This window comes from Mobula birostris, chromosome 1 (genome assembly GCF_030028105.1).
Source record: "Mobula birostris isolate sMobBir1 chromosome 1, sMobBir1.hap1, whole genome shotgun sequence".
Lineage (NCBI taxonomy): Eukaryota > Metazoa > Chordata > Chondrichthyes > Myliobatiformes > Myliobatidae > Mobula > Mobula birostris.
In genome coordinates, this window is record NC_092370.1 from 171,960,669 (window position 1) to 171,983,482 (window position 22,814).

The window sequence follows — 22,814 nt, forward strand, 5'->3', positions numbered from 1 at the left end:
GCTTTGTGCAATTGACATTATGCTCTGCCCACATCAAGTTCTTCTGGATGATATTTACTGTGCGCATATTAATCTCTCACTCTTCCTTGCATCGTTTTTAAAACTGAGCTCAAAACAAAAACAAATTTGCATCAGATCAACCAATATCTTAACAGGAAGCTGCTATAATATATACAGTATTGAGAAAGGTTTTGAATTTAGACAGACTTCGAGGTCTCATTTGATTTATATCCATAAGAATACCATAAGTTAGAAAAGAAGTTGTGGATGAGTTGCAACTTCAGAAGAATCAAGTTATTAAAAATGTTGAAAACTTTCCCCTTTTCCCATGGACTTCTGTCCTCTCCGATCAGATTCCCCCTTCTCCAGCCCTGTATCTCTTTCACTAATCGACTTCTCAGCTCTTTACTTCACCACTTCCCTTCTCCTAGTTTCACCTGTCACCTACCACCTTGTACTTCTCCCATCCCTCTCCTCATCTTCTTACCCTGACTTCTCATCTCTTTTTACCAGTCCTGAAGAAAGGTGTTGGCCTGAAACATTGACTATTTACTCTTTTCCACAGATGCTGCCTGGCCTGCTGAGTTCCTCCAGCATTTTGTGTGTGTTACCTTGATTTCCAGCACTTGCAGATTGTTTCTTGTTCGAAATCCATATAGTTTATAAAATCTAAATAAAAGCCTTATTCTTGGCCCAAATTAGTGCCAACTCACACCTCCATACTTAGGCAAATGCTGGCAGTCAACTGCTTCCAGGATACAGCTGGGCATTGTAGTGATGCTGACAATCCCCAAATTAAATTCCTTTACTTGTACAACCTTGGGCATGTGGGTTCACCAAGCTCCCCAAATAAAGAGTTATAAGAAAGCTACAAGATGAAAATAAGGACCTAAGAAGAGTGGCCTCATTGAAAACTATCGAATGTTGAAAGACCTTGATAGAGTGGATGTGAAGAGGATGTTTCCGATGGTAGAGAGTCTAAGACCAGAGGACACACCCTCAGTCCTTTTAGAATGGAGATGAGAAGGAAATTCTTCTGCCAGAGAGTGGTGAATCTGTGGAATTTGTTGCCACAGGCAGCTGTGGAGGTCAAGTCATTGGATAAATTTAAGGCAGGGATTGATAGTTTCTTGATTTGTCAGAGTATGAAAGGGAGAAGAGAGGAGATTGGAGCTGAGGGGGAAAATGGAACGGCCATGATGAAATGGTGGAGCAGTTTCAATGGCCTGATGGCCTAATTCTGCTCGTATATCTTATGATCTTATCGACTAAGACATATTATGGAGGAACTCAGTTGTTCAGGCAAAATTTGTGAAGTTTAATGTACATTCAATATTTTGGGTTGGGAACCTTCATCTGGATCAGGGTGAAGATAAGTGTGTTTCTCAAATAGTTCATGGGTCAGAAACAGCAACTATGCAGAGACCCCTGAGGTCAAGCATCAAGCATCAGTTGTGAATCAGCCATCTCCACTGACCATCTCATTGCTCAAGGCTAGGCTACCACAGCATTTCCAGCAACAGTGTCTCTACTGAGTTTCCCATGCAGAACTCTCTCCATTGCCAATACAACCAATCCTGTCAATAATGGACTCTAGGCACTTCTTTCCTTACAAGAAGATCCAAGATAGAATGGTTATTCCAAAGCTGTGTGTCACAGGTTTGTTAAGTCAAATTTGCCTTCGAGTTCCACTACATAATGCCACCTTTTTCAGCAGTGTCATACTGGTACTTGCTAATGACCATTTCTGATAGTTACTTTGAAAATTCAAACAGCTTTTACTGGTTTTAATCACCTCGTGCCACTGATGTCATTTCTGAAATGAGGTAGTTTTCCCATTCACTCTCTTTATGGAGCACTGGAGGGAAAACTTGGATCATGTTGCCCAGGAAGTACCTAACTTTGGCCAGTTCCCAGAGCACAAGGTCTTCCCACCATGGGTACTATCATGAGAAGCCTACAGGGCAAAGAAAATATTGACCTTCATCCAATCTCAAGGACTGGCCTTCCACCTCCTACCAGCTGTATCCACTCCCTGAATACCTGTCCTTCCTCTGCCTCTTCCCTCCACAAGTCAAATCATACAATATCTGATTTAGTGGTGTTGTGGATAGTGCAGAAGTTTGTTGTAGGCTATAAAGGGACATGGTTAGGATGCAGAGCTGGGCTGAGAAGTGGCAGATGGAATTCAATCTGAAAATGTGTGGAGTATTTCACTTTGGGAGGTAAAACTTGAAGGCAGAATACAGGATTAATGACGGGATTCTTAACAGGGTGGAGGATCAGAAAGCTCTTATGGTTTACATCCATGGATCCCTCAGTGTTGCCGTGGAAGCTGATCAGGTCGTTAAGGCAACATATGGTATGTTGTTCTTTGTTGGTCAGGAGTTTGAGTTCAAGAGCTGTGAGGTAATGTTGCAGCCGCATCAAACTCTGGTTCGACCACATTTGGAGCATTGTGTTCCGTTTGGTCACCTCATTATGGGAAGGATGTGAATCTCTAGAAAAGGTATAGAGTCTGACCAGAATGCTGCCTAGAATAGTGGGCATGCCTTCTGAAGATAGGTTCAGTGAGCTAGGGCTTTCTCTTTGGAAAGGAGGATGAGAGGTGACTTGACAAGAAGTCTAGATAGGATGGAGAGCCAATGATTTCTTTTCCCTCTGGTGGGACTGGCTAATGTGAGAGGGTATAATTTTAGGGTGATTGGAGGAAAGTATGATTGGATGTCAAAGGAAGTTTTATTTCAGACAGAGACTGGTAGGTGCCTGGAAAACACTGCTGGGGAGGCGGTAGAGTCCAGATATATAAGAGATATTTAAGAGAATTTTAGACAGGCACGTGGATGATAGAAAATGAAGGTTTATGAAGGAGGTAAGTTCAAGATTGATTTTGGAGTAGGTTAAAAATTCGGCACAACATCATGAGCTGAAGGACCTGGACTGGGTTACACTGTTCTTTGTTCTAAGTCCCAGTACCTCTATCCTTCCCAATCACTGTCTAATGGTCTTTCCATGAATGCTACCTATCCTGCTGAGTACTTGTAGAATTTTCTGTTTTATCTCAAATTTCCAGCAACCACAGGATTTTGCTTATATACTTGGATAACCGCCTGCCTGCTGCGACAAAGTAAATATCTTGTGACAAAAACGTACTGCTATTCAATAAGTGTGATGAATTAATGCATATTGAAGAATACAAAAGAAAAAGGGAAAGATCCATTGAAAGGAAGAAGTTAGGCACCAAATGCGGAAGGACAAATAACCTGCGTGCATCTTTCAAGAAGAGTTAAATAGGATACATAATCTTTCCACTTATTTTCTGAGACTTGGAACACTCGTTCTCAGGTCAAAAAAAAAACTACTTCAAATCCCATCTTCTGCAACTGAAAAGATATTAAAGGCGTACCTTTGGTTCACATGATCCTGACATGTTTTAACTTCCAGAGTGCTGGGGTGGCCACTCTCTATTAGGTGGTTTGCTGCTTTATTTACTTCATTGATCCGAGACTCCAGATTGTTCATTTCTTGTCCCAAGGTTTCAAATCTAAAAGCAGTATGAAAAGGCATTAATATAGATTACAGCATCCTTTTAAAATCACAAAAAACAAAAGTGCACTTTCCTGGTAATGCATAATACAACACCATTAGAGTTTTATCAATTATGTTATGCCACAGAGATGTCGAATAACACCGCATTAACTTGCTGTGAAAGCAGTTCATCATAAACAGAAGGGATTCTGCAGATGCTGGAAATCTTGAACACAGACAAAATACTGGAGGAATTCAGCAAGTCAGGCAGCATCTATGGAGGGGAATAAATTGTATATTCCCCTCCACAGATGCTTTCTGACTTGCTGAGTTCCTCCATCATTTTAAGTGTGTTGTGAAAGCAGCTTAGTATGTCATCCATCAGTAGCAAACTACTCTTCGTAATTGGTCAACCTGTAAAAGTGACTGAGTGTCATAAAGCTGTAATATCCTCCTTTGGTAATCTTTCAAACCACTGACTATCTATGTGATAATTGTTAAAGATTCTGAAACAATTGAAGTTCCTAAGTACCCCTGAGGCTTACATAATTTGCACTGCATGTGAACAATAATTTAGGCAGCAGAATTACTTTAGTTAAATCTGTATTAAACATGGAATAATTTATACCCAATCAACAAATATTTAAGGATGTCATCACTATCACCATCATTATGAGCTGTGTTGTATGATGTGGGCGATCACGGTCAATGACCATGATTGATCTTGGCAAATTTTTCTGCAGTAGTGGTTTTCCATTGCCTTCTTCTGGGCAGTGTCTTTACAAGACGGGTGACCTCAGCCATTACCTATACTCTTCAGATATTGTCTGCCTGCCAAAGGTATGCACCCGCTGCTCGTAGGACTATCCACTAGATGCTGCTATGGCTTCATGTGACCCTGTTTGGGTTGGGGTGGGGGGGAAACTAAGCAAGTGCTACACCTTGCCTGAGAATGGCCTGCTGGCTAGCGGAGAGAAGGAATGCCTTACACCTCTTTTGGTATAGGTGTAAGGATATAGGATCTCTAAAACATAAAATTTAAAAGTATGTGCCTTCACATAGAGCAATTGAACCCAATGCACCCATGAGAACATGGATTAAACTGGGTATAACACCAGCCTTAAATCCTAGTTGATTTTGTTCCCATTCAAGTAAATAGGGAGTCATATTGGGCAGAGAGGAAAACGCGCTGGTTCCCCACCAAGTGAGTTAGCCTGAAATACCCATATTGTGCTTTTTCAATAGAGGCTCTGCAGTTAGATCTACTTTATCCTTGCAGCCTTTCAAATGCATTCTTTCCAAATGCTTATCCAATTTCATTTTAAATTGCTTCTCTATAAAAGCACTTTGAGGCAAAATATTCCAATAAGTGGAAATACTGTTTCACTATTTATCCTTCCACGTCATAAATTTGAGAATCTCTTTTAGTTCCCATCTTAACCATTCATATTCCAGACAAGATGTTACTGACACAGAAATGCATTCTGAAGAGCCCATGTATTGTTTTATCTGCACTTGCAAAATATTCAAGACTTTAAATGTGTCATTTAACTGACTGTGAGACTGATATGTTTGATCTGAACAGTCTTACTGGAAGTACAAGATAAATAATCAGCTTGTACCTGTGTTGTACCACTTCCAAATCCTCTATTTTATTTGGAATATCAATTCCCTCCAGCCACTTCTCCTTCTCAGTCATCCACAAATCACATGCATCAGCTTCACGAAACATCACATAGAGAGCAAGAGCATCCTGGAGCTGTTGCCTCCGTAGATCTGATAGGGCCACAAGGTCTGTATAGAGCTCCTTTATCTCCCTCTGTCGGTCCACTATCTCTGGTAATTTTCTGAATTCATCTGGGAGGCTCTGAAGCTGTTTACTTAGACCATCAGTTGCTGTTGCGGACTTCATGATTTCATCTGTAAGGTCTCTTTGTTTCTTCACCAGTGTCTGTGTTGAAAATTCGTCATGGCCGACATCATCTGAAGACATAATACGGTAAGTGTCCTGTAACCAAGTTTTGAGATCATCTGCATCCACTTGATACTGGAAGAAGCTTTGAGCATGCAGAAGATTTTGCTTGCGGAAAGCTGCCAATTCCTCCAAATCCTTCCACATCGCAAGAACTTCCTCAATGCGTTTCTTGATCTCAGGTGAAGCAAAGTGGTTCTCTGTAATCATATCATTGCCCAGTTTAATCGTTTGCTGCAATTGAGTCCTGAGACCAACTAATTCATCTTCCAGTGTTTTATGTTTGTTTTGCAGAATCATAATGCTGGTAGTATCTTTCCCATAATCTTGTGATGAGAAGATCTGCTCTCTTTCTCGGATCCAGCTCTCAGTTTCAGCCATCTCCCAGAAGAATGACCAAAACCGGCGTGATTGCTCAAGGCGGGCTTTCCTTTCAGCTGCCAATGTACAAAGCTCCTCATAGCACAGTTCCAGATGATTGACACGATCCCTGATTATATTGGGATCACAGGGTGTGTAACCTGGAAAAAGAAAATCTTTGGTAATCAATGGTTTTATTGTTGAAGTTGCACTGACATTATCTTAATTTGGTCAGATCTGAGAAATACACTTAGGTTGGCACAACCTCCTCTAAGCTGTAATCACCAAATGAGATAATATCGTAATATAATGTCATAAAACAATGGAAAGGTACTAAATAATGCTAAGAATATTTATACACAGTACTTAATGCACAGGCAATGGTTCAGTAATAAGCATATCAGTAGAGAGAAACATGAGAAAATTTGTAGGTGCTGGAAATCCAAAGCCACACACACAAGATGCTGGAGGAAATCAGTAGGTCAGGCAGCTTCTACAGGTAAGAGCGAACAGTCGACGTTTCAGGGTGAGACCCTTCATACTGTCTTCCACAGATGCTGCCTGATCTGCTGAGTTCCTCCAGCATTAGTGTTGTTAGAGTCTCTCCATATAATGGACCGGATTCTGCCATAAGGATGGTCATAAACAAACGGCGTTCTCTATGGTCATTCTATGAAACTGACATCAATTTCAGGACCTCCATTACATCTACTTCAAGACAGGAGTCGCAGCATTGCATTAACCACTCGGAATATTCCATGTAGACTGCACTGTGAGTTCTGAGGCGGCTGATGATGGCAATGTGGAAACTGCCAGCTGTTCCACAGATGTGTTAGATGGAGTCTGACATAACAGCAGAATGGGCAGTTTGTGTCATCATCTGCTTCTTCTGTAGGAGGAACATGGCCTTTTCCTGCTCCCCAGATGTGGCCTTGAGGTTCTCAAGGGAACCTCAATTATTCCTTCTCCACTTTCATGGTCATGTGTAAGAGATTCATAGCAATCAGTGGGAATGTTGTGTTTTTTATCCCCAAAGAGACTTTGAAGTATAGCTAAAGTATTCTATTTGTTCCCCCAGTAATATCTAACTATGAAAAAGCCCAGCAGAGAGTATCTCTTTTAAGACTTGAGTTTTGGACATGTCATGTTATCCACACATACACAAAGAGACACACACAACAGGCAAAGTCATGTAAATATAAAATCAATGCTTGTGTCAATTATTTGAGAAGTTTTTTTTCCATTCAGGCTGATTACAATAAGGCTAAACAGTATGTGCAAGGTGATGCAGAGGAGGGGTGGACAGTACAGAAGGTTAAAAATGCACCTTCTCCTTCAGTAAACTTGAGTGCTCCTGCATTGATGATTTTCATTCTGTCTGCTTGAACCACAATGTCAGCTTCCTGCAGTGCATGTTTCTGGAGCAAGTCCTCGACACCCATCAAATGTTTACCACAATCCTCTGATAAAAGTCGTATCTGAAAGAAGAAATATTCATTAGCTTTCTAAAACAACTTGCCATTTGAGGGCATGATATTTTTTATATCAGAATTATCATTGTTTCTAATTATTTGGAAAAGCAGCATATAGAGTCTTCCAGTCCTTTGAACACACTGCCAACAACCCTGCAACCCCTGATTTAATGCTAGCCTCATCACGGGACTACTTACCATGACCAATTAATCTACTAACCAGTACACCTTTGGACTGTGGGAGGAAACCAAAGCACCCAGAGAAAACCCACACACTGGGAGGATATACGAGTTCCTTACAGAGGAAGACAGAATTAAACTCTGAATTTCAACGCCCCAAGCTGTAATACCATCGCTCTAACCACTACGCTACTGTGGCACCCCAAAATGTATTATTTAAATAACCTATATTTACAAAGATCTTCAGACTTCTGAGCAGCTAATTATTTCTAAATACTATTGCTCTGATGTGCTACAAATATTGCTGAGCAATACTTTAGTTAGTTTAATTTATCTGCTTCCCTGTCACATTTGCTGATTGAACAATGTGGCTCGATCCACTTATTTATCTCGTCCTCATATCTGGATTCTGATGTTTCCAAGAATAGGCTGCTAAATTGAAATGGTTCACAAATGTTTTAAATATGACAAGTGTCAGAATCAGAATCAGGCTTATTATTGCTGTCACGAAGTGTGCTGTTTTGTGGCAATACATAACAAAATTACTGAAGTGAAAGTAAATGAAAAAAGATTATGAGAGAAAAAAGATTATGAGGGGAAAAAAGATTATGAGAGAAAACTGGCAGGGAACATAAAAACTGACTGTAAAAGCTTTTATAGATATGTAAAAAGGAAAAGATTGGTAAAGACAAATGTAGGTCCCCTACAGACAGAAAAAGGTGAATTGATTATGGGGAGCAAGGACATGACAGACCAATTGAATAATTACTTTGGTTCTGTCTTCAGTAAGGAGGACATAAATAATCTTCCGGAAATAGTAGGGGACAGAGGGTCCAGTGAGATGGAGGAACTGAGTGAAATACATGTTAGTAGGGAAGTGGTGTTAGGTAAATTGAAGGGATTGAAGGCAGGGCCAGGGCCAGATGGTCTGCATCCTAGAGTGCTTAAGGAAGTAGCCCAAGAAATAGTGGATGCATTAGTGATAATTTTTCAAAACTCGTTAGATTCTGGACTAGTTCCTGAGGATTGGAGGGTGGCTAATGTAACCCCACTTTTTAAAAAAGGAGGGAGAGAGAAACCGGGGAATTATAGACCGGTTAGCCTAACGTCAGTGGTGGGGAAACTGCTGGAGTCAGTTATCAAAGATGTGATAACAGCACATTTGGAAAGCGGTGAAATCATCGGACAAAGTCAGCATGGATTTGTGAAAGGAAAATCATGTCTGACGAATCTCATAGAATTTTTTGAGGATGTAACTAGTAGAGTGGATAGGGGAGAGCCAGTGGATGTGGTATATTTGGATTTTCAAAAGGCTTTTGACAAGGTCCCACACAGGAGATTAGTGTGCAAACTTAAAGCACACGGTATTGGGGGTAAGGTATTGATGTGGATGGAGAATTGGTTAGCAGACAGGAAGCAAAGAGTGGGAATAAACGGGACCTTTTCAGAATGGCAGGCAGTGACTAGTGGGGTACCACAAGGCTCAGTGCTGGGACCCCAGTTGTTTACAATAGATATTAATGACTTGGATGAGGGAATTAAATGCAGCATCTCCAAGTTTGCGGATGACACGAAGCTGGGTGGCAGTGTTAGCTGTGAGGAGGATGCTAAGAGGATGCAGAGTGACTTGGATAAGTTGGGCGAGTGGGCAAATTCGTGGCAGATGCAATTTAATATGGATAAATGTGAAGTTATCCACTTTGGTGGCAAAAATAGGAAAACAGATTGTTATCTGAATGGTGGCCGATTAGGAAAACGGGAGGTGCAAGGAGACCTGGGTGTCATTATATACCAGTCATTGAAAGTGGGCATGCAGGTACAGCAGGCGGTGAAAAAGGCGAATGGTATGCTGGCATTTATAGCGAGAGGATTCGAGTACAGGAGCAGGGAGGTACTACTGCAGTTGTACAAGGCCTTGGTGAGACCACACCTGGAGTATTTTGTGCAGTTTTGGTCCCCTAATCTGAGGAAAGACATCCTTGCCATAGAGGGAGTACAAAGAAGGTTCACCAGATTGATTCCTGGGATGGCAGGACTTTCATATGAAGAAAGACTGGATGAACTGGGCTTGTACTCGTTGGAATTTAGAAGATTGAGGGGGGATCTGATTGATATCCTAAATCCTAAAGGGATTGGACAGGCTAGATGCAGGAAGATTGTTCCCGATGTTGGGGAAGTCCAGAACAAGGGGTCACAGTTTGAAGATAAAGGGGAAGCCTTTTAGGACCGAGATTAGGAAAAACTTCTTCACACAGAGAGTGGTGAATCTGTGGAATTCTCTGCCACAGGAAACAGTTGAGGCCAGTTCATTGGCTATATTTAAGAGGGAGTTAGATATGGCCCTTGTGGCTACAGGGATCAGGGGGTATGGAGGGAAGGCTGGTGCGGGGTTCTGAGTTGGATGATCAGCCATGATTATAATAAATGGCGGTGCAGGCTCGAAGGGCCGAATGGCCTACTCCTGCACCTATTTTCTATGTTTCTATGTTTTCTATGAAATATCTTTATTGTCATTGCATAGTGCAATTTGTCACGCACCAATACAGTGAAAATGAGTTTGCAACTCTCGTACTCAATGCTATAAAACAACAAATAAAGTAAATAAACAATAAATAAAATCAAGTACCCAGCCAGTACAAGCAATGTCCAGCAGTACAAAAGCACAACTCAGATGCATGACGGCCATAAAACCAGTATTAAAGTAGCAATATAACAAATTTATGGATGATGCTTGATCGATTGGTTCAGAGCAATTATAGCTCTGTAACTAACAACAAGAAACATAAAAAAAGTACTTGGTGCAAAAAGAGACCAAAATAATGAGGTAGTCTTCATGGGTTTGTGAGCCATTCTATAAGAGTTAATTTCTTGTTTCTCCAAACAAGATACAAGACATCTGAAATTATATTTGTGTTCAGCTTCAAGCAATCTATCATAACCAAAAAAAAAATTTCTGCGGAAGCAACGCTTTCAGAAAAATTTCTTCCCTAGTGCTATTGCTGTTTTACTATTTTGAAATAGAATCACAATGAATACAGCAAGAACATAGGCCCTTTGGTCCAACTCATCCAAGAAAACTAAGATGCCTATCTTAATTAGTCCCATATTCCCATGTCTGGCCCACATCCCTCCATTCCTCTACATTTCCTATTCATGCTGTTGTCCATAAAATTTTCCTAACTGTGTACTAAGAGCTTTCTATAGGGGCACGATTGAGAGCATCCTGACTGGCTACATCACTGCCTGGTATGGGGACTGTACTTCCTTCATCCGCAGGACTTTAAGAGTGGTGTGGACAACCCAGCGCATCTGTAGATGTGAACTTCCCACTATTCAGGACATTTACAAAGACAGGTGTGCAAAAAGGGCCCAAGGGATCATTGGAGACCCGAGTCACCCCAACCACAAACTGTTCCAGCTGCTACCATCCGGGAAGTGGTACTGCAGCATAAAAGCCAGGACCAACAGGCTCTGGGACAGCTTCTTCCACCAGGCCATCAGACTGCTTAATTCATGCTGACACAACTGTATTTCTATGCTATATTGACTATCCTGTTGTACATAATATTTATTATAAATTACTATAATTGCACATTGCATATTTGAATGGAGATGTAATATAAAGATTTTTACTCCTCATGTATATGAAGGATGTAAGTAATAAAGTCAATTTAATTCAATTCATAAATCTCTCCTACCTCTATATTTCGTCTTCATTTCACTTTAAAAATAACAAAATCAGATGTTACAGAAACATAGAAGTCTGCTATCTTTACATACTTTCATTTCATCCATCCAGTCAATAATGTGAAGCATCTCCTGGAAAATCTTCTGAAGGGCTAAATTCATTTCCAGCCTCGCTCGCCGAGCATTAAGCAGCTCCAAAAGATACTCCCATAGGCGCATGATGTTTTCTTTTCTGGCATTAATACGTGTAATGTCGTGATAATTCTCAGCCTCCAGCTCCTGAGACACATCCACAAGGGTTTGCACTCGTTCTTCATAGGCAGCGATATCTGTCTCAATTGCTTCATGCTTCTTCATTGCTGCTTCCACAGCTGGAAGATCATAGCCAAAATTATCCTGTGGATAAATTGTACAAAGCAAACAATAAATACATAAGTGACTGCAAGAACTCGGGGACAAGTCACATTCCAATGACAGTATCCTACTAGAGAAAGCAGGCATGTACATGGACTATGGGATCTTTTCAAGCAAGGAGAAAGATGCTTGGAAGGCAATATATTGGAAACATGCTTGGTGCTATAGTACAACGACAAGAATCTTAAACACTCGTCCATTACTTTTGGTTCTAATTTTTTAATAACATGCAAGAGCAAGGCATTAGAAGCCAGAAACATCAGCAGACTGAAACAGCCATTAGAAATAATTGGCTAAAGAAAGAACTCAGCACAGCTATGAAACACAACACTGACTACAAGATGAGAATATTTCAAAAGCAAAGTTTTTCTAAACCAAAATACATACTTTCCAGACCTGAATAATTGAATATATGCATTTAGTACCTCAGCCAATGTAATGAAACTAAAATAAACACAAAGCACCTTTATCCAGGTTATAGGGTCTGAATGAACGGATTCTGCAGTGACAACAGAAAGGACAGCTGATCTGTGCATCATTCAACACCCAAATGCCATGATCAGCTCCAGATCCCAGCCCAGAATTGAGCTTACATCCAGACAATATAACTTCTAGTAGATAGTTGTATTAGAATGTTTTCATTGCTATTTGGAATCTGAAAAGTTTCTGTAATGCCATAAGTGTTTAAAAGGCATTTTAAAAGCACAAAGGGCCAGATATTGCTGGAAAAGTAACATATTTAAGAGCAGATGCTAGAATATTAAAATGAAAAGTAGCTAGCAAATTCACAGAACTCAACTTAGGTAATGTACTGAATTTCCATATAACTTGACCATTCATTAGCTTCATCTCAGAAAGTTAAGCTAATATTCAACAACACTTTTTAGACAATCTGACCTCTGTTAATGCAAGTCAAGACTATGCTTGCCAAAAAGGAAACAATTTAAATTGTTCAATTTCATTCCTGTATTCTCCCTCCTGTAGCTGATTTCACTCTAATTCAGTCACCCAGCTCCAGTACCCTGTATTCCTCTGCTTCCTATTCAATTTTTAAATTTCACTGTTAAGGAGATATATAGAGAAATAAGAAGGAAAGGAATATGGGATCAGGATGGAGAAAAGGGAATCAAAATAACTTAATGAAAAATTAATGATTTTGTCATTGGCATGTATGAGAATATAAGTTTAACATTTTTTGTGGGGCATATTAAAATACACAATGTAATGTGCACATTTGCATACTTGTACATTTTTAATACGCTTAATGGTTATTGGGGGTGAGCCAAGCACATGCTCTTCACCCCACTACTGCACGTATCCAGCTGAACTTTTATTGGGATCCAAGATTACTTTTTGTCTTACTACAGCCTTACCAACTCATACATTCTGTGTAAGTCTGCATTCAACTGTAAGTTGCAGGACAAGTGTAATTAGTGACATGCATCACATTATGCCATGGTCCAGCAAGATCTAGTCAATTATACTAAATTATATGACTCATGTTAGGAATGCAACCTATGGGGCCAGTCAGATTAGTAAATTCCAATCAACTATCTACTAGTGTAAAGCAAAATACAGCTTCATTTAAAACTGACAAAGAACTTTATTAATACTTTGCCTTCACCATCCTGAATTGCTGCTACACAAAATAATATTTGTTGTGAAAAAATCTCTGGGTAAGGACAAAGAGTTAAAGACAAGACAATAATACAGAATTCAATTGAAACCAAACCAGACCAATATTAAAGGTATTTGCTATTAATGTAAATCGAAGCTAATGCAACAAATATATTAAGGTTTAATCATGTTGACAACCTCCACAATCTGAGTGGCTTCAATACAATTTATGATGATCAATTCACATTGTTCAGCAACAGCAAGACAGAAGTAGAAGCTGATTTCAGCTGATCTGCACCTAGGTTCTGTTCCACATGTTCACCTTCCTATTTCTCATCAGAACAGTCACAGACATTTGGTTAGAAGAGGCAAGACTGGTCAGTGTTGGAAAATGGTTAGAAAACAAAATGGAAGAACATTGATAATACATTTCCTTCAAATATCTCACTCTAAGGTCCTTTGTGAAAATTTTGCACTCATCTGCACTTAACGGTTTTATATGAATGACTGCTCCACAGCCAAAGCAAAACATTTTTCCAGAACATATATAACAAGTTAAGGATGTCTATAATTTTTCAGCCAAGTGTATTAATTTTGTTTGAAGCACATCATGCACAGTACAGCTTTCGCTAAATGTCTTCGTTTTGGGAAGAATGCATTATTCCACTACTTTTACTTCTTAAAGTCTGAAGGAAATACTTGTCAATATTAGAAAAATATTAACTACAGATGACAAAATCTTCTTGGCTTAACTATTATCTCCCTCAGAGTGAGCTATTTGATGAAGGGAGGTTTTGACTAATGCCACAAAGCACTCTTTAAGACAACATAATTTATTTAGAGGTACTTTTGCCAAAAGTGCATTTGAAAATAGAACTAGCTACACACAGAAAATGCTGGAGAAACTCAGTAGACCAGGCAGCATCTAAGGAAAAGACTGAACAATCGACATTTTGGTCCGAGACCCTTCATCAGGACTGGGAAACAAAAGACGAGAAGTTAGAACAAGAAGGTGGGGGGAGGACAGGATGTAGTACAAGGTGGCAGGTGATGGGTGAAAGTGGGAGAGGAGGAGGGGTGAAGTAAAGAGCTGGGAGGTTGATGGGTGAAAGAGATAAAGGGCTGGAGAAGGGGGAATCTGATAGGAGAGGGTAGAAGACCATGGAAGAAAGGGAAGGGGGAGGGCCCCCCAGAAGGGGGTTGATGCAGGTAAGGAGATAAGATGAGAGGGGGGAAGCGGGAATGGAGAATTTTGGGGGGTGGGGGGGGCAGCAATCACCGGAAGTTTGAGAAGTCGATGTTCATGTCATCAGGTTGGAGGCTACATGGGCAGTTTATAAGGTGTTGCTCTTCTGACCTGAGTGTGGCCACATCACGGCAGTAGTGGAGGGCATGGACTGACATGTCAGAATGGGAATGGGAAGCAGAATTGAAATGGGTGGCCACTCGGAGACCCCACTTTTTCTGTCGGACGGAGCGAGGTGGTTTCCCAATCAATGTTGGCTCTCGCCAATATACAAGAGGCCACACTGGGAGCACTGGATACAGTAGATGACACCAACAGACCCACAGGTGAAGTGTCGCTTCACCTGGAAGGGCTATTTGGGGTCCTGAATGAAAGTGAGGGAGGTGGTGTAGGGGCAGGTGTAGCACTAGTTCCACTTGTAAGGATAAGTACCAAGAGAGAGATCAGTGAGGAGGGATGAATGGACAAGGGATTCGTGTAGGGAGCGATCCCTATGGAAAGCAGAAAGTGGGGTGGGGGTGGGGGAAGGGAAAGATGTGCTTGGTGGTGGGATCCCGTTGGAGATAGCAGAAGTTATGGAGAATTATGAGCTGGACGCAGAGGCTAATAGGTGGTAAGTGAGGACAAGAGGGCAGCAGTGATGGCGGAGGAAGGAAAGCCCATTTCTTTGAAGGATGAGGACATCTCATTAGTTCTGGAATGAAAAACCTCATCCTGGGAGCAAATGTGGAGGGGGGGGGAGGAACTGAGAGACGGGGCTGACGTTTTCACAAGTGACAGGATGGGAAAGAGGTATAGTCCAGACAGCTGTGAGAATCAGTGGGTTTATAAAAGGTATCAGTAGATAAACTGTCTCCAGAGATAGAGACATGGAGAATGAGAAAGGGGAGGGAGGTGTTGGAAATGGACCAGGTAAATTTGAGAGCAGGGTGGAAGTTGGAGGTAAAGTTGATGAAGTTGACGAGCTCAGCGTGGGTGCAGGAAGCAGGACCAATGCAGTCATTGTTGGAGCATAGGAGAAGTTGGGGAGTAATACCATTGTGGGCTTGGTACATAGACAGTTCCACGTTGCCCACAAAATGGCAGACATGGTGCAAGTGCCCATATGAGGCATAGCCATTCGAGTACCTACGGCTACACCTTTTGTTTGAAGGAAGTGGGAGGAGCCTAAGGAGAAATTATTGAGAGTGTGGACAAGTTCCACCAGATGGAGGAGAGTGGTGGTGGAGGGGAACAGGTGGGGTCTGTTGTCTAGAAAGAAACGGAGAGTTTTAAGGCCTTTCTGGTAGGGGATGGAGGTATATAGGGACTGGACGTCTATGGTGAAAATAAGATGATCAGGACCAGGGAATTCAAAGTAATTGAAAAGATCTAGAACATGTGAAGTGTCACAGATGTCGGTAGGAGGGGACTGAACCAGCAGGGATAAAACAGAGTCAAGAAATGCAGATATACATTCAGTGCGGCAGGAACAAGCAGACACAATGGGTTTACCTGGACAAGTGGTTCTGTGAATCTTGAGTAGGGAATAGAAATGGGAGGTGTGGGGTGCGGGAACTGTGAAGTGGGTGGCAGTGGATGGGAGATCCCCAGAGTTAATAAGGTCAGTGATGGTGTGGGAGTCAATAACCTGGTGCTCCTTAGTGGGGTCCTGTTCGAGGGGTTAGTAAGAGGAGGTGTCTGAGAGTTGTCGCCTGGCCTCAGCAAGGTAGAGGTCAGTCCACCGGACTACTACAGAACCCCCGTTATCTGCGGGTTTGATGGTGAGGTTAGGATTGGTGCAGAGAGAGTGGAGAGCAGTGCACTCGGAGGGAGTGAGGTTTGATTTGGAGAGAGGAGTGGTAAAGATGAGACGGTTGATGTCTCATTGGAAGTTACCAATGAAAAGATCCAGAGCAGGCAGAAGACCAGGGTGTGGTATCCAGGAAGGGGAGGACGGCTGAAGATGGGAGAAGGGATCATTGGTGTGGGGTGGAGGGTCCTTGCCAAAGAAGTAGGCACGGAGACAGAGGCGACAGAAGAAGAGCTCAGCGTCATGGCGGGTGCAGAACGTGCTGCGGTGTGGGCGCAGGGGGACAAAGGTGAGGCCCTTACTGGGGACAGAATGTTTTGCCTTACAGAGGGGAAGGTCAGAGGCAATTGTGAAGATCCAGCACAGATGAGAGTTGGGATCAGAGGGGGGAAGGGGGTTAGTAGTAACTGAGGAGAGGGGATGGTTGGGGTTTTCAAGGAAGGTGGGGTGGGAGGACCCAAGAGCTGATGGTGGGACCTGAGAGACACAGAACTGTAAATTGGTGGTGGGGGAAGGGGAGACTGGAATTACTAGAACTAGATTCCTGGTATTTACAGCTCGGGTAGAGATATGTGAGATGGCTGTTTGCCCAATAAATATTTTGCCTGAGGAGATGCATTGATTTACAATTTTAGAAGTAAGTAACACGTGCAAGTTCTGTGTGTATTTTTTATAATTATAATTCTTGGTTTGGAACCACACAGGAACTTTGACCTAAAAGTTAAACTCTATTTCTCTTTCCACAGTTACTGCCTAACCTGTTTATTACCTTTACAATCTTCTGCTTTCAGTTTAAATTTCCAGCATCACACCTTTGTTTTTATTTTCATATTTCAATTCTGGTTTTGTATATGTTAATATTTCAATGTTGTAGGGAATCCACAATTTGTTCCATTATCAGACCAGGATGCGAATTGCAAAGTACAGTAAGGTTAAAACAGAGCACAATCATAAGAATAGATTTCATACTATAATTAGACAGAGGGAGAGGTCATTATAAAAAAATTAATTTCCCTGTCTTATACAATTTGAAAATATAATTTTGTATAATTTATATTTAATGTGTGTTTTTCTCATGAATGTTATGTCTCTAATGTTATGTGCTTGTGATGCCACAGCAAGTAAGATTTTCATTGCACCTCTGCATACACATACTTGTGCGGATAACAATAAGCTTGAAATGAGCTGAAGAGGCATCTTTGAACATTACTGATAAGGCTGCACTCACTAGTTACTGACTCCTGCTTACGCATGCACATTTCTGTAACATAATGGATTTCTGCTTTACCTGCGACACCAGTCGTTGATTCTCATACAGCCAGGTCTCCCTCATAAAGGCCTTGCGATCAAAACGGCGGGCAAGCTGCTCCAGTTTCTCCTGCCTGATCAGTTCATTCCTGAGGACCAGCTCACGTTCATGCTCTGCCTTCTCCAGTCTTTCCCAGCCCTATTCAAAAATCACAGTTAATGAGACAATGAAATTAATTTTATTGAAAAGTATTTGCTTTCTCTATATGGCTCTAAGGCAGTCAGATGTTGTCTTCAGCCTTGTTCTGGCAGCTCCTGTGACGACACTGGTGCCAAGCTGTATGGGTCCTAATGCCCTTCCCTTGGACAACACCGCTGGTGTGGAGGGGGGAGACTTGCAGCATGGGCAACTGCCGGTCTTCCGTACAACCTTGCCCAGGCCTGCACCCTGGATAATCCAGACGCAGATCCATGGTCTCGCAAGACTAACAGATGCCACCAATATGGCTCTGATTTTATTCATGGGGTCCAAGTCTTTAGCCGAGTTGGACAGCACTTTCATTATTTTTGTGAAATAAGCATGCAGGTGTGAAACTGAATTGTGTTGTGCTGCAGGCTCTTCACTGATTGATCAGCTGGGGAAAAAAACCAGACAGCTTACTTCCCTTCCTCTCAGTTCATTATGATCATTGAGGAAAATTCCAAACTCCAAGCTGCTGTAGAGCAACACAGGAGGATTCTAGCTTCTGACTTCATAAATAAACTGTAAAAATACATAAGTATTCAGGATAATCCAAAATTTTTCTTGTTATAGTTATTGCGACTGTGTGTAATTTCATGTTCAATTTACTTGTTTTTTCAAACATAAAAGTAAACCAAAATCTCCTGTGCTGTTCAATTACTTCAGGACTTAAAGGTGGTAATCAAAACATTACCTAAGTTCCTGTTTCTCTGTATTACCAATGATGTGCCTAATTAACGACGTTCCAAAGTTGTTCATGAAATGTCCTCATGATGACTGGTTAATCTTATAAATAGCATCATGAGTCATAGAGGAGTATAGCACAGAGGAACAGGCCCTTCAGTCCATCTAGTCCATAGTGAACTATTTAAACTGCCCACACCCATTGACCTGCACCAGGACTATAGACCTGCATACCCCTACCATCCATGTACCTATCCAAAGTTCTCTTAAACATTGAAATTGAGCTTGTATGCACCACTTGTGCTGACAACTCATTCCACACTGTCACAACCCACTGAGTAAAGAAGTTTGCCCTCATGTTTCCTTAAACCTTTCACCTTGCACCTTCAACCCATGACCTCTAGTTGCAGTCCCACCCAACCTCAGTGGGAAAAATGACATAGCATGCAAAACCGAAGTTTTAAGTGAAACACTGCTGAATGGTTCATTAATCTATGAATTGCACATGGGGAGGAGTAGTAAAGGCTCTCGCAGGATGTTTACTTAAATCAACTACAAAAAGGCCACTGATTGCTGTGTCATAAACCCTCTGCAAGTAAAAAAAACTTCATCCAGAACAACAACAGAAGACATATTTATCCAACAGTTAAACAGGGTTAAAGCTTATTGAATTTATTAAACAGAGAGAATTAACTTCTTACTCTATTAATGTCCGAGATAAGTTTGCCCTCATGTGGTGTGTACACTTTCTGGTTGTTTGCCCTCATCCTGCTCTGGATGGAGAACAGCAGTACTTCAAGGTTACCCTTCTCCTGGAATCTGTCGAGAGATCGCAACTTCAATAGCTGTTTTGCAAATTAAACGGAGCTTCGGAAAGTTGGCATCGGCAGTACAACTGTGAAAAGAGTGCTGTGCACTGGAAATTAAGCATTGTCAGTGTTGCGTAGAAGAAAGTCACAAAGCATAGAAATAGATGCCGCAGATGCCAAAGCAATGCTGTGCAGCTTCACCAGCTTAGCTTTGTTATTATTAAAATCTATTTTTAGGTCATTGTAAGTGATATTCAAGATTCTACTGACAGATACTTTAACTAATATTAAAAATACAAGCCAGCATCAACAATTGTTTAATCAAACAGAATCAGAAATTAGCAATGATGTGATTTAAGTTTTGTTTTTAACTATTTGTTCTTGGAATGTGAACTGATGCTGAGAGAGGTCATTTGGCCGACTAAGTCAAGAATGGCTCTGAGAACAACCCCAACATCCCATTTCCCTACTAATCTTCCTGCAACCCAGTATCACTAGGCCTATTGATAGCCTGATTCTCATATCATCCACCTACACTCAGGGCATCTTACATTGTCCAGCTTACTTGCAAATTGGCACACCATTTGGGATATGAGTGGAAACTGGTGCATCTGGGGAAATGTAAGCAGTCACAAGTGGAATGTTCAGACTCCACTGAGATAGCACTAGAGGTCACAATCAAACCTTCTTCTGTGCTTCTTCCTCTCAAATTGCAGGGTGAATTCTATCATATTATAATCACTGTCTCCTAACGGTTCCTTTACCTTAAGCTACCTAATCAAATCTGGTTCATTACACAACACCAAAATCCAGAATTGCATTTTCTCTAATGGGCTCAACCACAAACTGCTGTAAAAAAACTATCTCACAGGCATTCTACAAATTCCTTGTATTGGTATCTGGTACTAACCTGACATATCCAACTTACCTGCATACTGAAATCTCCCATGACTAATGTAACATTATCCTTTTTACTTGCCCTTTCTATCTCCCAGTGTAATTTGTACCCCGCATCCTGGCTACTATTTAGAGGCCTGTCTATAATTCCCATCAGGGTCTTTTTACTTTTGCATTTTCTTAACTTTAACGTCAAGAGTTCTAGATCTTCTGATCTTATGTCTCTTCTTGCAAAGGATTTGATTTTACTTTCTACCAGCAGAGACAACCCACCCACTCTGGCCACCTCCATCTCTTCTATAAGATATGTATCCTTGAGTGTTCAGTACCTAGCTGTGTTCTTCTTTCACTATGACTTTGTGATGCCCAAAACATCATATTGTAGCCTGTCCCGTTAAAATAGCTCCTTCCTTCCCCAATCCTGGTGCCAATATCCCACAAATGCAAAGGCACTTCTCCCACACCAATCTCTGATCTAATTAACCCTGTGTCAATTTTTACATGCCTCGGGTAACAATCCAGGAATTATTAACTTTTAGATTCTGCATTTTAATTTAGTTCCTAGCTGCACAAATTCCCATAGCAGAACCCTCTTTCCTTGTTTTTCCTATGTTGCTGGCAGCCACATGGATTACAATAACTAGATTTCTCCTCTCCAACTCCAAACTCCTCTGCAAGTCAAGTGAGCTGTCTCAACCCTGGGTAAAGATTTGGGACCCTCAATCCTTGCAACAGAGAATGGTGTTATTCCCCTGCCGATACTAACCCCAATTACAACTATATTTTTCTTTTCTCCCTGAATCACAGTTCAGTTGCTTATCCTTACTACAGCTCCCACTCCCATCTGCACAGGGAATAAGAATCTCAACCTGTTGGACAAGTTCCAGGACTAAGGGTCCTCCAGCTCTTCCTCTCAGGATACACCTACCTGCTTCACTCAGAGTCAAAAGCTCTTGTCCCTGACCACAGTCTGAATTTGAAACACCTGGCCCTCTCAAGCTTGCTCAACCATTTAATGATCATGGCTGATCTATGCTGACCTCAATTCCTCTTCTCTTCACTATACTCAGTTCCACTATAAATACTTCCAGAAGTCTGAATTCCACAGCCTCCTGGGGCAGTGAAATCCAGAGATTCACTACCCTGTACAAAAATAAAATTCTGTTTTAAATGGCCGGACGCTTATCGGGTAACTACATCCTCTCGCTTGATACTCTCCTACTGGTGAAAGCATTTTCACACCTACGCAGTTACTATATTTATTTATTTATTTATTTGTTGAGACACAGTTCAGAATAGGCCTTTCTGGCCCTTCGAGCTGCACCATCCAGCGATCCCCGATTTAATCCTAGCCTAATCACAGGACAATTTACAATGACCAATTAGCCTACTAGCCAGTAGTTCTTTGGACTGTGGGAGTAAACCGAAGCACCCAGAGGAAACCCACGTGGTCACAGGGAGAGCGTGCAAACTCCTTACAGGCAGTGACGGGTATTGAACCTGGATCTCCAGTACCGTAAGGTGTTGTGCTAACCACTACGTTACCGTGCCGCCCTTGGGATTTTATATACCTCGATAAGGACACCCCTTAATCTCTAAATTCCAAAGAATATAATTCCAATCTGTTAAACCCCTCTTGTTAGGTCAGCTGTGTCATACCAGGAAATAACTTGGTGAATCTATAATCAATAAATCACTCAGTCTGTTATTATCTAATGCAGAAGTGCCATTCTCAGACAATGCATATTCAATAACTCCACAGCGTGATCATAGGTCTATAATGACCCCCTTCAGTGAGATATGAGAAAGTGCTTAAAAATACTAGCTGTAAGCGAAAACATTTAACATCCCGATTCTACAACTGACTTTGCAGGTTTTTCCACTGTGCGGTAAGTGTTGAAGGCCTGTAGCTGCTGCTGCACTCCAGTCAATGAGTTGGCAAACTTCCGACTGTTCAGGACAATGATGGTTTGCTCGATCCACGTTAGCAGGTCAGATGCCAACTCTTCATATTTCTCGATCATTTTCTGGGTTTCAATTGCACTATCCAGCACCTAAGAAAAGTACAATACCTGGGTAAGCATACACATCTCAATGTTTCCACCCCCTCCATCATCGGATTTCTGAATCAACAATGAACCCATGAACACTACCTCAGTAATTTTCCTCTCTTTTTGCACTACTTTTTACACATACTTCTTGTAATTTATAATTTTTATTATTTGTTGCAACGGACTGCTGTCACTAAACAAATTTCATGACATATGCTAACGATATTAAACCAGATTCTGATTCTTCACATACTATGAGCTCACAGACAGGTATTTGATCATAATAGCATAAGGGTTAGCTTCAATTGAGATAAAAGGTAGTAAAGGGAATTTCTATCTTCAAAAAAATGCATTTGCAAGTTAGCCTGTTATGACCTTGTCTGGGAAAAAGGTAACTCAGAGGGAAAGAAGCAATCTTTTCAAGATGCCTCAGTGCTGCCATGATACCTGCCTCCTGCTGCAATTTGATTGACTGCAAGATGTACAAACATATCCACATTGTGCTGGAAAAACAGGCTTCAGCAAGATGCTGCTCTACAAAAACCTCACTTTTGTTACTGGCAGTTACATGGCATGTAAGGGATAGTATGGACTGTTTTTAGGGCAGCTCCAGTAT

The 22,814-nt window shown here is 41.3% G+C and overlaps 1 protein-coding gene across 10 annotated transcripts in view; it reads right to left on the reverse strand.

Annotated features, from left to right (window-relative positions):
* LOC140201653 (spectrin beta chain, non-erythrocytic 1-like) overlaps positions 1-22,814 on the reverse strand; it is a 325,497-nt gene that overhangs the window by 114,626 nt on the left and 188,057 nt on the right. For all 10 annotated transcript variants that reach the window (XR_011886936.1, XM_072266114.1, XM_072266104.1 and 7 more), the window contains 7 exons: positions 22,014-22,201; positions 19,143-19,260; positions 17,557-17,715; positions 11,293-11,595; positions 7,188-7,338; positions 5,151-6,021; positions 3,407-3,544 (listed from right to left, as the gene is read on the reverse strand). Coding sequence is in view for 9 of the 10 variants with exons in the window: in XM_072266114.1 (XP_072122215.1) it covers positions 3,407-3,544; positions 5,151-6,021; positions 7,188-7,338; positions 11,293-11,595; positions 17,557-17,715; positions 19,143-19,260; positions 22,014-22,201 (1,928 nt within the window). In the remaining variant the exon portion in view is untranslated. The remainder of the gene's footprint in view (positions 1-3,406; positions 3,545-5,150; positions 6,022-7,187; positions 7,339-11,292; positions 11,596-17,556; positions 17,716-19,142; positions 19,261-22,013; positions 22,202-22,814) is intronic.